The 15,304-nt window shown below is 47.1% G+C and overlaps 1 protein-coding gene across 2 annotated transcripts in view; it reads left to right on the top strand.

Moving 5' to 3' along the window:
- The window catches only part of ULK1 (unc-51 like autophagy activating kinase 1), a 101,097-nt gene that overhangs the window by 41,603 nt on the left and 44,190 nt on the right, over positions 1–15,304 (top strand). For both annotated transcript variants that reach the window (XM_054006583.1, XM_054006584.1), the window contains exons 9-10: positions 8,311–8,369; positions 13,073–13,155. In XM_054006583.1, the coding sequence (XP_053862558.1) occupies positions 8,311–8,369; positions 13,073–13,155 (142 nt within the window). The remainder of the gene's footprint in view (positions 1–8,310; positions 8,370–13,072; positions 13,156–15,304) is intronic.

Below are 15,304 nucleotides of genomic sequence, written 5' to 3'. Positions count from 1 at the left end.
TTCTTGCTGTTTTTCATCCGTTTTACCCATGCTAGGGGTCACGTACAATACTGAGCCGAGGAACCCAGTCTCCAGGCAAATCAGCCTGTCTGTCTGTCCATCCCACTGAGCAAGATAAGCTCCTTAATTCTCAAGTCCATGGGATGCTCCCATCTTTTTCAGTGCTGCAAATACTGGTGGAGGCTGATGCTTCTTCTCCAGAGTCTGCCTCAGGGCAGCGGTGGAAATATATCCCCATGTGCGTGTGTTCTTTTGAAAGGCCATCTTTTCAGAAGGTTGTCGTGGACCCTGAAAGCAATGATATCCCCAGCAGCTTGCTTTAAAATCAGTTTCCCTTTATGACTGTTCACAGGGAATAATATGTTTTCTGTTGGGCTTGAGGGTGTAGGGACAATAAGGAAGATCAACTAATCGGAAGGGAAATATTATGGCTGATTGGCATGACTCTGGTTTGAAACGGTGCATTGTAGCTGAAATAGCCTGGCTTCTGGAGTAGAGTAGGAAGGTCTTATTGGAGAAGTCTTCTGTGTAAATATTGGGTTTTTTTCAAGGCCAGAAAGGGACCATTATGATCTAGTCTGACCGTTTGCATCTAACACAGGCCTTAGAATTCCACCCAACATGCCCATAACTTCTGGTTAAACTAAAGCCTATCTTTAAGAAAGACACCCATGTTTGATTTAAAGATGTCAAGTGATGAAGAACCTAGCACATCCCTAGGTGAATTGTTCCACTAGTTAATTACCCACACTGTTCACCTTGTTTCCATTCTGAATGTATCTAGCTTCAGCTTCCAGTTTTCTCCTCCCAAGCACCAGTTGCTCACATATGGTTATACTCACCTTATTTTGTTCCTCCTATGCCAAGCTGCGGGGGTCCATGGTTTCCTCCCCCTACCTGTTGAACGCCCCAAATCCTCCTGTTCCATACCTCTTTCCATGGCATTCATACAGCCTTAAAACCTTTCCCTAGCATGATCGCCGCCTTTCTAGCCAGGGGAGCACTGACAAGGGACTTTCTTTTGGAGCCTATGCATTCGAGTTGATGGGTGCATTGGCAGAGTGATGTGCAATTAGCTTCCTGCTTTTCAGAGGATATTTCTACACTGCAGCCGGGAGGTGAGACTGCAGCATGTGTAGGCATAGCCCCAGAGTGCACAGGAATATGGTATGAACTCAGTCCCTACCTCTGTGGTTAGACTGCTATTTTTAGCAAGGTCTGCCTACATGTGCGGAAACTGCACCTCCCAACTGCAGTGTAGACCTACCCAGAGTCTCCGTGTGTGGGCTCCCGTCTCTTTTTAACCCAGGAAGCAAGAGGCCAAGAATCAACCAGGGTTTTCTGCGTATCAATACATCAATACAGAGTGACATGGGAACACCTGACATGGAAACTTCAGTTCTTCTCATCAGATATGAATTGATCTGAAGTCTTGGGGGGGAGGGGGGGGGGGTTGCTAAATTTGGAATCCCTGATCACTGTTGCAGTGGCCATTGAAATCTGATTCTCCCCCCCCCCCCCCAAATCCATCCTAATGACTGACTCACCTAAAATGAAGATAACTAGAAGAAAATTCTGCAGTGACATAAGCCCAGTTTTATGAGCTGCTGGATTGTCTCTGGTTTAGATTCAGAGCTTTCATAATTTAAAGTGAGATCTCGAATATTTATGAAGCTGTGTAACCGGGAAGGATAAGGTGATTTACAAGCCGGTTAGAAATCTTACAGGAAGGAGTGGTTGAGTGTAGCAGTAAACTGCGGCTTTTATTTTGGTGTGGTCTCAGTGCTGAGATGCCAGGGTTATTTTTTCATCTCAGTTTAGGGATCTTCTCTGACAATACTTTCAGGTCTGCCCACCTTGCTCTGTAACGAAAGCGAGCCTTCATCTTCCCTGCGTGTGTAATTTTTGTTTTGACAGTATCTCCTATGGTCTGCATGCAATTTTTGACTGTTTCATAGTTGCTGGTTACATTTTCTTGTTCTCGGTCTCAACAACTTTGTTTAATGGGGAAGGGGGAAGAAAGAACTGTTAGGAGAAAAGAAAAGAAAGATTGTGTGTTTATTTAAAATAAAGCTGTGTGTATATACACACAAAGCTTTGACTCACACACATAAATGAGCTCCTTGCCCACTGTTAAAGTACCTCAAAGCTCCACACAAACTACTGATTTAAATTTCCCTGACTTCGTGGGCCAAAGCAGGCATTGTGTAGGCATTCTGCGCTCACATGCAACCTTGGGACAGCTGACTTCTTTGAAAAGCCTGAGGTATGACCGTTATTATTCAGTGACAAATGCCTTTTTAACTACATGGAAATTTTCCTGTGACGATATTCTTTTGAGAAAATTGTCATGGAAAATATGTTTCCCAGCTTGCTGTACTCAACTCTGCCAGCCTGGGGCTCGGGGTGGGGCTCTGGGTAGGGGGAAGGGCAGAGTCCAAACTCTTTCTATTGTTCTGCCCTCTTACTTATGTGGAGATGAGACAGCCCCCAGCAGTGCTGTGTGATCAGCGATCTGGGTAGCTTGCATAGGGAAATAAGGGGTCACCTAACTCCTTGGCATGAGAAGAGTGACTTCAGAAGATCTTGATTGGAATGAGTGTTTTTCTTTAGTGGGTACATGTTGCACATCTGTCTTGATTTCCGTGCCGCTATCTTTTGGGGGTTGTGCTTTGGCAACAAAATACTGAGCCCTATTTTGTTACTACAGTAACCATTACGAATCTGTTTGATCTGGGAGAAAGCAAAGCCCAGCCCAGATGGTCCTCTGAGTATGTGTGTGTGTGTTGAGATCGTGTGTTTACACTTAAGACCGAGGTTACCAACCGCTTTTCCCAGGTTGTAAGTTCTAGGCAAATGAAGCCTGCCTGTGGCAGATGCTGGGAGAGTTAGTTAAACGTTAAAGGAGTTTATTCCCTCATTTGCACCAGTGGAGGCTTTGCAAGAGGTGCTGCAACAGCTGAAGGTCTTGGAGTTGATAATGATCAATTGTGCAAAGAGGCTGGGAGAGTGGGGGGTGCATGGAATGCAAATGTTGGTAGGTGCAGACTGGACAAAGCGGGGTTCGGTTTTGACATTTCTGAGCGGATTGCAGAGCAGCAAAATTAGCACAGAGAGGGGAGGTGACTAGGGTGCCCAGACCCACCTGGACAGATCAGCCAAGGGAAGAAGGTAAAGAGGCAGCTGCATGCCTCCAGCACTCGTAAAGGTGCCTGCTTTCTACAGTCCATCTGAGACCTCTTGCATTTCACCCTTCTGAGTGGAAGTTTGTTTGTCGGCCACGGTAGCTTATTTAGCCAGTGCCTCGGGAAGGAGGACACTTGCACGTCTGGTTAAGATTTTGTTAGATTCCTCAAGCCGAGCCAGAGAATGGCCGACTGCCATTTCCCCGGGGGCAATGGAATACGGGATCCATCCCCTCCGACTTCTGCCTGCCTTTCACCTGTCATGAGCGTCCAATGCTACATCCGGAGAGGCTCGCAGGGGTGCTGTGCACGTGAAAGGTGGTCCTCAGCAAGAAGATGAGTCTTTAAATGTACAATAGACTTCAAGGGACTTGGGTAGACGGAATAAGGAGTTGTTAGCACGTCTGGAAAGGCTGGGTCCAACTGTCTTGCCTTTCTGCTAGGGAAATGTAACCTGCCAAATCAAGGTAGAAGAGAGTAGGTGGGTTTTCTTCTTCTTTATTGTAGAAATGAAAATGAACAGCAGGCAGGTCACCTGAGCCAACTTCCCTGACGTCACCATTCCTCTCCCCACCCACCACACACACCATGTCTGATTGTCAGACCTGGACAGTTGGTAGCGTGACTGTCCAAGCTGTCCTAAGGAGCTGTGTATATTAAACATGTCCATAAACAAAACAAGGAGCCTGCCAGAGGGGTGAGATTAAGAGGATGCATAATCCCTATCGACACATTTGCTGAGCATTGTATTAATGTTGAGTTGTTAATAGGCCTGGCCTAACGAATGAGGTGGTGGTCCAGAATTGTGGCTTTTCTGCCTTATATGACTGAGGGCTTGCACTTTGTGTTCCCTGCTCTTGCTGTTTTATTTGTGTATGTTACAGTAACATCTAGAAACTCCAACAGAGATCAGAGCCCTTTTGTGCTGTGCCCTGGAGAAATACGTAGACACAGTCTCTCCCTAAAGACCTTACAGACTGAATAGGCAAGGCAGACTGGGAGGAGGGGAGAACAGGCACAGAGTGGAAGAGATTTGCCTAGGGACACGGCAGGTCATTGGCAAAGCTAGGAATAGAATCCCAAACTCCTGAGTCCCAGTCCGGTGGCTTGTCTGTTAGACTGGGGATAGAGCTTGAACCAGGCACAAGAGTTAAAAAATCACTCGATTCCTTACGGTCTTGATTTATTTGTAAGACTTGGTCAGGTCATACAGTCTTGATTTTTCAGAGGAGCAAGTACCACTGATGCCTCTAATAATCAGGGTGCAGGTGGGTGGGTGGGTGTGGGGGTGTGTGTGGAGGGGGGTTTACGGTTTGTGATGCAACTTTTTTAAAGCTTTCAGTGGTACCATCTGCATTCAGCCGATGTAAAATCTTTCCAGGGGAGCCCAGTACCTGGCTATTCATTGTGCTAAGTATTGTCAAGAATCCTGTATCTGACAGTGGAATGTGCCTATGAGAGAGAGAGAGAGAGGTGTCGGAGAATGGCAATAGTTCAAACACTTAAAAGTGCTGGTCTGCCAGCTCTAAAAGAGTTAAACTGTCTGTGTGTGTTGTCATCCCAGCTAGCTGCTAGATGAAAAATTAATTTCCAAGCCTGATGCACTGAGCCTGCTGCGCTATTCTTTCCCACTTAATTCTGCCTAGATAAGTACTAGGATTATGTGCCATTTATAACAACCATAAGGGATTTACACTGTGAAATGAACCTTCAGTGCAATTGATGAAAGAAGGTTTTTAGACCTGGAACTTGAACAAGACTTTTGTTTGGAAAGCAGGCTGGTTTTATAGCCCCAAACTGAGTTAGCCAGAGCCAGTCCTGTATTGTTAGGGATGAGAAATTCCTTTTCTAGACTTGCTGCTGGTTTTTGCAGGATTTGGGGAAACGGTACTGAGTTAAATGCACACCAGAAGCAGCAGGTTGTGACTAGATGACAACCATTTAGTCAGCTAGGGGAAGAGCGTGAGAATGACTGTATAGGGTGGTGCTTAGCGTGCTCACGTAGGATGTGGGAGATCCAGATTCAAGTACCTGCTCCAAAGACTGATTATTTATACACAGTAGAACAGGAGAGATTGAGAGAGACCTGCTGAAATGTAGGGGACCCAAGTTGAGATCTCTTCTCCATTGAATTGAACCTGGGTGTCTCTCGTTCCAGAAGAGTACCCTATCCACTGGGCTGAAGGTGATCTGCCCGCTTCCCTCCCCCAGTGTTTTGTGAATCTAGTCCTCCCTGGTTTTTGTCGAAGTGCCTGAAATCAAAACAAAATGGGTTAGTCAAAAGAAAAGGTTCAGACTCTTATTTTTTTAACTTTTGAGTTCATGGCAACTTTTTGGTTTTGGTTTGACCTGAAACAAAACTTATTTTCAGTTTTTCAGAATTGCCAGCAAATGGAAACAGTCATTATTTGCCCAGCTGTACCTGTGAATTTCTATTCTTGCGGGGGAGGAGAGGGCAGTATATTAGCCCAAAAAAGCATGGGATAGTTAGTGCAGTCAATAGGTTGTTGACGTCCGAGTGCTCCCAACAGTGTGCAGCCTTGATCAGCATTGCCTGTGTAGCAAGATGGTTATTGTAGGTCTAATCTTAGCTTACTCCTAAGAGTGGGGCCGGATGGCTCAGTTGATTAGTAATGGGGTTACACTAAGATGAAGGCCTGTCTGGGCCATTAGTGATCAGAAGTGTCATCTGAGCGGGTTTGGTGGCCAGTTTGAACTGGGTTGGGTAGAGTCAGTCCATTTCCCGGCAGACACATGGTTACATCGTAGTTACCAATGCTGAAGTAAGGGCCCTCTTGGGCAGCTTCAGCTAAGAGACCAAGGTTTAGTTGCGCAGGGATTAAACCACCCTTCCACTTCTAGATGTGCTGCCTCCAGAACCAGTGAGAAGCACATCGCTAAGCCAGTGTGGGGGAAACTTGCAGTAAAACCTGTTCAGAAAATAAATGCAAGACTCCCTTCTCCAAACCTATCCATCCAAACTTTTCATAATCCCTAAACTGCCTTTTTATTAAATTTTAAAACGGGGGAGTTTTGTTAAAGGGTTTTATTTGTGCTCAGAAAACATGCTCCCAATTAACTTGCACTTTAAAGACGTGCTCCTTTGATATACTGCAGCTGTTACTTCTAGGAAGCTTCTGACAAAATGTTTGAAATAGATCAGAGATTCATTGTTTGTCTAAAACAATTGAGCTGTTGAACCAGGGAGTCAATAAAGAAGACAGCCAATCCTTGTATCTCTTGCTGACATGAATATGCACTTAACCTGATCACTGTGGAACTGTATTCCTACTTGTAGGGTTCTGTGCGTGCGTGTGCCCATAGCATTGCTGCCAAGCTCTTCTGTGCCTTGTGTGCCCTGGCTTGTTTGAAATTGGACGAACAATGAGATGCGGATTGCAGAGCGGGATCCATGTGGGGAAGGGTTAAAAAAAGCAGGTTTATACTGAAGTAAATCAGGTTAGACTGCCAGCCTTGGAAACGCCGTCACATGGATTGTCTTCTGCGACGCGGCCACCTCTGCTGAACAGGGGGTCGCTTAACATTTTTGTGAACCTGGAAAACGGAGCATATCGCTGCGCCCCAGTTTTGTCCCAGCTCTTTCCATGAAATAACGAGGGATAAGCTGCCGCAGAAAGGAAATCTAGGACAGCTTTCTTGTTCCACTGAAAGAGAAGCTCTACTTTCCTTTAGGAAGCTGTGTGTGTGCATGAGCGCATGTGCGAGCTTAGAAACAATAGCTTTGTCACGAATTCTGATCAGCTGAAGTTTTGCAGCCCACTAAGGGCCAGAAGTCAACTTATCTCCCATTGACTTCACTCAGCTTTCGATTTGTCCCAGTAGCTGTCGTTAGCTGAGTTTTCACCTTCAGGCCTGCAGGTGCCGTTTGAAACAGGGGCGGCATGATGTGAAGTGTTGGCTAAACACAATGGCAAAACAACCATGCGACTGCTTGTCCGGCCTCTAAGCGTGCTGCAGCAGTGACCATTCACACCTGTCCGTGGTCCGGTTTGCCTGCATTGCCCCCGCTGGCTCCTTAAGCATCTTAGTTGGCCTGAAGTGCTTCCAATTCAGAAATGGAACTGGATGGGAGGAAGAGCTCAAGGTCTTTTGGTAAATTGTCTGGTTCCCTGCTGATCCCCAGGGGCTGGACAAACTGCCTGTGACCTCCCAGTGCCTCCCACCTTTTGCAAACAGTGCATCCTGCAGCAGTGATCGGGCCAGAGCATGACTCTTTCCCTTCTCTCTTCCCCGTTCCCACTCGCCTCTGTCTGTGGTTTGCATGCCAGCCAGCCCCCACTGCTTTCCATTAGAGACCATTGGTCTAGGCTGAAAGCTGCTGCACACTAAGAACACTCTCGGGGCAATTTACAGGTCCTGTATTATTTAGTTCATAAAAAACCAAACAAAAGAGGAACAGCATGAGGAGGCTGTATGGGACTTTGCTTATTTCCTGGAGACTTGATTTTTAACCTTGGACGCTAACCTCTCATAGTGGGTTGCTTTATTTTTTTAAGTCTTGTCTCTCCCAGAATTTGATTTCTTTATGATCATGACCAGAAACTGTCTCCCATCAGCGATAACAGCTGGAGCTTGAGAACTGCTGGCAAAAGACTCTAGGGTCTCGTTGTCTTGATGTTTCCCTGTTTCTCAAGAGAACTGGAGTTCTCCACTGATGCCTTTCACATCAACAACCTCCCTGCCCCCTTTCTTAAGACCCCGAAGCACTAATCCATGTTCTCTGCAGGAGCTGCCATTCATCATTTGGGACTCCTGGCGTCTGCAATTATATAGCCTCCTGGGAGAGGCTATTAGGGCAGCTTAGAACGGAGCTGCAGAACTCATGGAAATGAAGCTGAGCCTTCAGAAAAGGAGAGGAAAATAGAATCAGGTCAGGGACAAAAATACAGAAGGCTGAAATACTGTATTTTCAGTCCATGCCGCAGTCTGGGTATTGCAGTCTGTAGGGTCTCCTGAAATCGAAACTGCTTTCAGTGCTAGTTCAGCAGTAGGAAAGCAACCGCAGTACACTTCAAAGCAATTGTGAAATAGGTTAAAATCATAATAATTCCCCTCCCTGCGTTATTTCAAGCTGCTCTAGACATGTTTTCTTTCTTCTCCATAGGCCAGCAGCCCTCAAGATCTTCGTCTCTTCTATGAGAAAAACAAGATGCTGATGCCCAAGTAAGCATTCTTCCAGCATTACTATTTTTTTCCACTTGCTTACTCTGTCTGTATTTACACCTGTCCTCTTGTGCCATCAGCTCATCATGCTGGGGATATGACTTAAATGTTTGGCCACCTGCCTCTACATTCCTTAACCAGCAGCAATGTGGTCCAGAGAGTGTCAAGCTGCTGCTAGATTGCCCGAATTGGCTCTGTCTCCTCCCACATACACCCATTTTACTGCTGCATGCACCCTAGAACATGCTTGGTATGGAAGCTGCCCTGCTGAATAGAGGCTTTTTGCAAGCGATTTCCAAGGGCCTTGTTCCCCATGTGCAAGTTGGCCTTCCTGTGTCAGGTACTACCTCCTGGGTTCAAGAGCGAGGAGCCGTGGTTTTTCCCTCTTGCAAGCTGTTCCCAAGGTAGCATCGAATACTGCAGGCTCTCCCAGCAGCACCAATCCTGTAACACTCATTCACTGCATGTAGGTCACATACCCAGTTTCCCACGTGCCAGGAAAGCCACTTCCCGAGCCTGTAGCCCTTTCAGAGGGAAATACAGAGCTGGGTGATGTGGCATGTGATGTGGCCCCGGGCATGTGGAAATGGTTGCAATTCCCAGGGTGTGTGTCAGGAGAGCAGCGCTTTCATCCCGGAGTGGTATGAACTCACTGTTGGAATAATGAGGTCGCTGACTCAGAGTCCTTTTTTTTTTTTCTTTTTTTTTTTTTTCAATGGGTGGGAGCTTTTATTTTGATGCTGTGCTCTTAAATGAGAGCCATGCTGTCTCCTCTAGAAACCTCCCTCAGTCTTTCTAGAGATGGACTTAAACCAACACTCCAGATCCTCTGAACCTTGGGAAAAATTGGATCCCAACTTGGGAAGCTCAAACCCAGGATGACATTTAACTGAGGTGGGGGACAAAAGAAAAGTGACTGCACATAAACTGTCCTGTCAGACCTGACGTCATACCCCGAGCTGCTAGACGGAATTGGTGCAGCGGGTGTATAGCTTAATAGTGTGTATAACTTTGTAGGGTGTGAGTTCATTGTGTCAGGGTGCGTATGGTTCACTTATCTGGTAAAGCAGCCACAAAAGAGAGTGCATTAGGAAGTCAAGAAATCAAAGCTTTATAAAGCCAGAACGATGCACAACGTGCATGAATTTCTTAGTTTTGCTTTCTTTTCTTGTGACGAAAATGATGTTTGTGATCAAAGCGTTGAACGTTGTGAGCCCTGCCCCCTCCTTGTGCTCGAAGCCCAAGGGATCATGGGAGTTAGAACAGCCTTATGGTGGGAGGAGCCCGTGGCAGAAAGTGAAGCAGATGCGCCCTCCCCGCTCACCCCTAAAAATAAATCCATGTTCCCCTATGAGTCTGTACATTTTTAATGGCTGGGAAATATAATCGCTTCCAGGAAAAGCCTTTTTCCACCAGTAGGGCCATTCTGCCCTGGCAGCATTGTGAATTGCTGAGCGCTCGGAAGCAGGCAGTCAGTGATTAAAAATGAAACCGGGTAATGATAAAGTGAGCGACAGAGGTTGGCCATCCTAATTTATCAGCGCTGCATTTAAATTAACAAGGCCCTGCTTAAAATCAGACCCACAGCCCTTGTGTTACCGTTTTTCTTCCAACTCATGGATTTTGGAGAGTGTCTTCATAATGTGTGCCACAGTCTGTGCTGTTTCTTGAGTAAACCTCGATAAAACAGCCTTCCCAGCCTGGCTAGTGAAACCCAAAACCACCCAAGAGCCCTCGCCCTCATCTGCCTGGGCAGTGCCAGGCTCTGGTTACATTCTCCTCGGGGCTAATCAGCCGGGCACACCTGTTCCCCACCCACTGGCATAGTCACCAGAGAAGAAATGTAGTTTGGTTGGGGTGGGGGAGAGGGGGGAGAAGGCTCATTAAACTCTCAGTAGAAATCTCTGTTCCTCACGAGCTGACGTGACTGCGGATGGGTAAAATGCCACTCTGGGGCGGGAAGCTCGCACCAGGAGCAGCAAGCCAGACAGCCTCGTTATTTTATTGTAATTTAGTACTGGTCAAAATAACTAACATTCATCACCTGGATTTGCACAGTGAGTTAACACGCTCTGGGTGGGGTGTGGAGGAGGAATTGTTTTTATTGTTCATGTTCATTCGCTTGGCCTAGGCCTTGGAAAAGCAATGCTGTAGGGGAGCCAAGCTTGTAACTTCTGAGAGGCAGGGCATAAGGCGGCAGAGGGGATATCTACACGTGGAGCTGTGGGGTGTGATTCCCAAGGGGAGGAGCCTTGCCCACCCTGGCTCTGATCCAGCTAGCACACTGAGAATGGAGCGTAGCCGCAGCAGGGCAAGTGGGGCACGTGCCTAGCATCTCGAATGGGTATGTACTTGGGGCAGCTAGCCCTTCGTGCCACTGCAGCTACAGTCTATTTTTAGCCCACTACCTCTATCAGAGCTAGCGTGGGCATGTCTCCTCCAGCTGGTTGTTATGCTCTCAGCTCAATGTGTGCATGTACCCTGCCATCTGACCTTAGTCATTGCACTTAACCTGCCAGATTTTTTGACTGTAAAACTGCATAAAAGCTGAACCTTGCTAGAAAAAGGAAGCTGTGTCTTAGAGGAGCTATTTCTGTTACCCATCACCTGTGTGCAATGAATAAATAAATTACCACCACAGTACTCGGGGACTGCAGTCCATAAGCACTGTGGTTCTTGGGCTACTTCTATAGTGTGTTTCCAGGGGTACCATTTTCTGACAACTACCTTGAACACCACATCCTCTTGGCTGTGACCACGTGTAGCCTCAGTTTAATATTCGGGTCTGTCTACACTGCAGTTGTGGGCTGTGATTGCGGCTCATGTAGGTGTACCTGAGCTAGCTGAATATAGCTACGTTGGGTCAAGGAGCAGTGAAGTCATGGCAGCATGGGCTTTTAAGGCAGGCTTTGCAAGCCTACCCAGGATCCAGGGTAACTACTCGTGAGGCTAGCCTGTGTTGAGGTTCTCTCTGCTGCAGCTTTGCTGGGTCTGGGACCTGTGCTGACCACCTTAAAATTAGATCAGCTAAGCCTACATCTTTTGCAATCCTACCCCGTGATTGCAGCATAAACATATCCTTAGATGCATCTTCTCTGGGGGTCCAGATACCCTGCTCTGGGCAGGCATTTATTAATGTTTTGTGCCTGGGAGAGATTGCAAAACACCTCTTTCTGCACAAACAAGGCTGGTTTGATGCTTGCAAAGATTGTGTTCTAGGAATAGCTGGGTCCGAATTCCTCTGAGAGAGGCCCAGGGCTTCGCAGAAAAAATAACTGACTAGTTTCAGAGCCTTCCAATATAGATCTTGCCTAACGGCTTCTGTTTCACTCTTGACTGAGCAAGACAGTGTTAATGCTTGCCAGCACTCTCCCCTCCGGCCCCAGCCGCTCTCCTTTCACTTTGTTTTCATTCATATGTACGCCGGGGATGGGGAAGGTGGAACTAGTGCAGAATTGGCAGGCAGGGGTAAATAGGTATCTGCACCCCCTCTCAAAGTTAAGCTTGTTGCCTGCCTGTCATGGGGGGCGGGGGGGGAGGGTCGACCCTGCTCTGTGAAGGTAGGCCAGAGCAAGCTGTGTGTTCCACAACAGCGGTTGGCTGTGGGCTCTGTGCAGTTACAATCCCTGTGCAGATGGCGCATGGCATTACCTTAGCTGACCCCCATGAGGGGAGGCTGTTCGACTGCAGGGATGGTGCTGTGCCAGCCGTGATAAACGGAGCTAATGCGGACAGAGCCTGGATCTGGCTACATCTCATTTGGAGAGCTCTGCTGTCTCTGGGGACAGGTCTCAGCCATTATTCCCCAGCACGGTCCTTCCTTGTTGCCGAGGGAAATCAACAAAGATCTATCCACTCATGCAAAAGCTAAATTATCTTTTCCCCTCCCTAATACATACAGTGATTCCACGCATCTCACTGTGCGCCTGTGTATCAAGAACTTGGCCCCAGGCCTCTAAGCTCAACCCCCACCACCTTGGAGGGTAGCAAGGGTTGATTGATTTGCTTCTGTGTGCTGTGACTGCCCTTAAAAAAATGGACATAACACACCTTTTTTCCCCCAGGGCATTTGCCTTTAGCCCACTTTCCTTTTTACTTACTGTGGGGAAATACTGCATTAATTTTAACTCCTTGTAGGTGGCAAAGGCTCAGATTTTGGGGCACCCACTGTAAATATTATTGAACGGGTCATTTTTTTAAGGGCGAATGCTGGTCTTATGTAAACTATCTGTGTCTTTTAACATAAAAATGTAATGAAATCAGTAGTAAATTGGTAACGCTGATCTCTGGGACCCAATATGGTTTTTAATAGGAAGCTTCCATCGAATAAAGTGCTCCCTCTTGGTGATCTATTTTATTTACTCTGTGCTATATGTTGTACATGAAATAGAAACCACCGAGAACCCAAACTGATCACTATAAAATCATTCTCAAAAGCAAGGCTCTGCAGATGCTCATGGAAGAGGTCTTTAAACTTAAAGTAGCCAGAGCTTTAACACTAGCAAAACAGGGATTTGGGCGTGCGAGCCACTGGGACAAAAATAAAGTGGTTTCCTCATTCAGTTCCTCTGCAGTGGGCGTGCATTCTGTTTCTAGCCCAGCAGGTGCGAGGTGATGTTTGTAGTTTGCATTAGCTCATATTTAAGAGCTGTTAAAGGGGTCTGTAAGTTTAACTTTTGTTTTGAACTGTCTAAAAATCCTAGCATCCCTAGGGAGACATCCAACCACCTGAGGCAGCTGCTACTGGGTCTTCTGCAGCGCAATCATAAGGACCGCATGGACTTCGGTAAGAGAGTCACCTGTTCTAGTGATTGAGACAAAATGAATGAAAACGGTGTCTGTGTTGACTCCACCTTTTTAGTATCGTTACACTCCAGGTCTCTGTGGGTTTGCTGATGTTACATTGTGCACTGGATAGAACACCAGGCAGTTCCAGCTGCCCGAGGGTCAACATGATCCTTGGATTTTATTTCAGCTGGATGTGCGAACTGCAAAGATCAGTGCTGACCCCAGTTGGCTTTGAACTCTTGCATCAGATTTCCGTTCCCGTTATCGGTGCTGAATGCCACCTGCCTTCCCTCGTGGACACCCACTCCCGGCAGTCTGACCTTCAACTTTTGCAACCTGTTTTGTGTCTGCCAAAATGACGTGACAGATGAACATCTATCTGTGTCCTTGTCACAGTGCGTTAGTCCGCCACTAGTCTGCATGCAGCACCTCACCTCCGGTTCCTCTCCTGTGCCCGCTGCTACTCACATGCCACACGCAATATGTATGATAGGTGATCCATTCTCCCCTCCACCCATGAAGCCAGCACAAGAAACCTCAACTTGCTTATCAGTTCCTTCCCTTGTCAGCAGGGTTTTCACAGAACTGTCCATCTTCCCTTCCCAAGGCTTGTATGGCCCTTCCAGCCCTCACCCTCAGAGTGTCACCTGGCACTTCCTTCTCCCTGCAGATATCTCACCCAGGCTTTGTGCCTGGCTGGCTTGGAGAGCCTGCATCTAGGTCCTTCATCACCGGTGCCACTTCCAGCCAATCCTACTCCTGTGACCTGTGATGCTTATTCCGATCAGGGCTTCACACAGGGCTCCTCGATCCCATGTTTCAGGGGAAAACAAGGCACAGGTACCCAAAGTCCCTGAAAGGGGCCAGCTCCCCTTGTGACAGTTCTGTTTGATCTGTTTCCACCCAGAGCACAGCTGGCAGCTAAACCCTTTTCAACGGGGTAGAAGACAGAAGAAGAAAAATATACCTCAGCGAGGGTTTGGGGCATTATAGAATGCATTCGTACGCAGGGTGGGGAGCAAAGAATAAAGAAAATTAAAAGCTATGTTTTCATTGTCACAATGCCAGTAGCTAAATAGATCCATTTCATCTACCAGCCTCTTGGTCCTGTCCCGTGCAAGCCTGTTTAAGTGGCTTCCCTGAAACTAATCTCCTGGAATAGAAGCCATGTTTCATCTTTGTGCTAAATATTAATGTAGTGTGATGCAAAGTGAATGGTTACATATGCCTTTGCCTCGCTAGCGGCAGTTGCCCTCGGAATGAAGTGGAATGTGTGGCTAGCCACGTGGGTGCACCTGCTGTACGTGGCTGCGTTTCTGAAACGTTGTTGCTCTTTGTCTAGGCTTCAGATAGAAGTGCTTGATTTTTAGAATTGGCCAAGTGGGTTTCCCTGGTGGACAGCATGCTGTCAGTCCCGGTTAATGCAAATTGGTTTGCTGTCTCAGTTGTTCTCGGAGTGGAGCTATCGGTGAAACCTTTCCTTGTATCCCCTGATATCTGGATAAAATGTGTGTATGGATTAACTGGGACTGAACGTAATTACGCCACCCTGGTCATAAAAGTTGGGATGTGGAGCAGGACGCATAGATTAGCGGAAATGTGCGTTTTCAAAGGAGTGCTAACCAATATTACAGATAGACTGCTCAGAGCCTGCTCAATGGTTGCGTATGGGTCTTCTGTTGAGAGTGGAATTCACCTGGTGTGGTGGGTCTCAACCTTTTCCAGCAACCTCGTGTTACAAAAGAAAATAAGTGGGGGATCCCCTTCCCATCTAGCGATGAGCTGAATGGCCATAATCGCCTGCCCCCAGACTGCTTCATGATCCGCTGGGGGTAGTGACCTTCAGCTCTAGAAAGCAGGTGTTAGTAGCGTCTAGCAGTGAGGAGATCTGGGGCAATATGCTTAGATTGCATTGGGAATAATAGCCATGACAGTTGCAACAGATTCTACTGGTTTATGGTTGCTGCCTGGTTCTTCTAACTGTGTGTGGGTTTTTTTTCTTAAGTGACACTCACATAAGATTCACCCCTTTCTGGGGTGGAGTCGCCTATATTCTGTCCATAAGCCTCAGCCAAGCCACTCCTTTATCAGCTGCTTTGCTGTGACTCTAATTCACACATCTTGATGCCACTGGCCGTGCCAGAATG

The sequence above is a fragment of the Malaclemys terrapin genome, chromosome 16, assembly GCF_027887155.1.
Source record: "Malaclemys terrapin pileata isolate rMalTer1 chromosome 16, rMalTer1.hap1, whole genome shotgun sequence".
NCBI lineage: Eukaryota > Metazoa > Chordata > Testudines > Emydidae > Malaclemys > Malaclemys terrapin.
The sequence above is the reverse complement of the archived record's forward strand: the minus strand, read 5'-3'. Positions and strand labels throughout refer to the sequence as shown.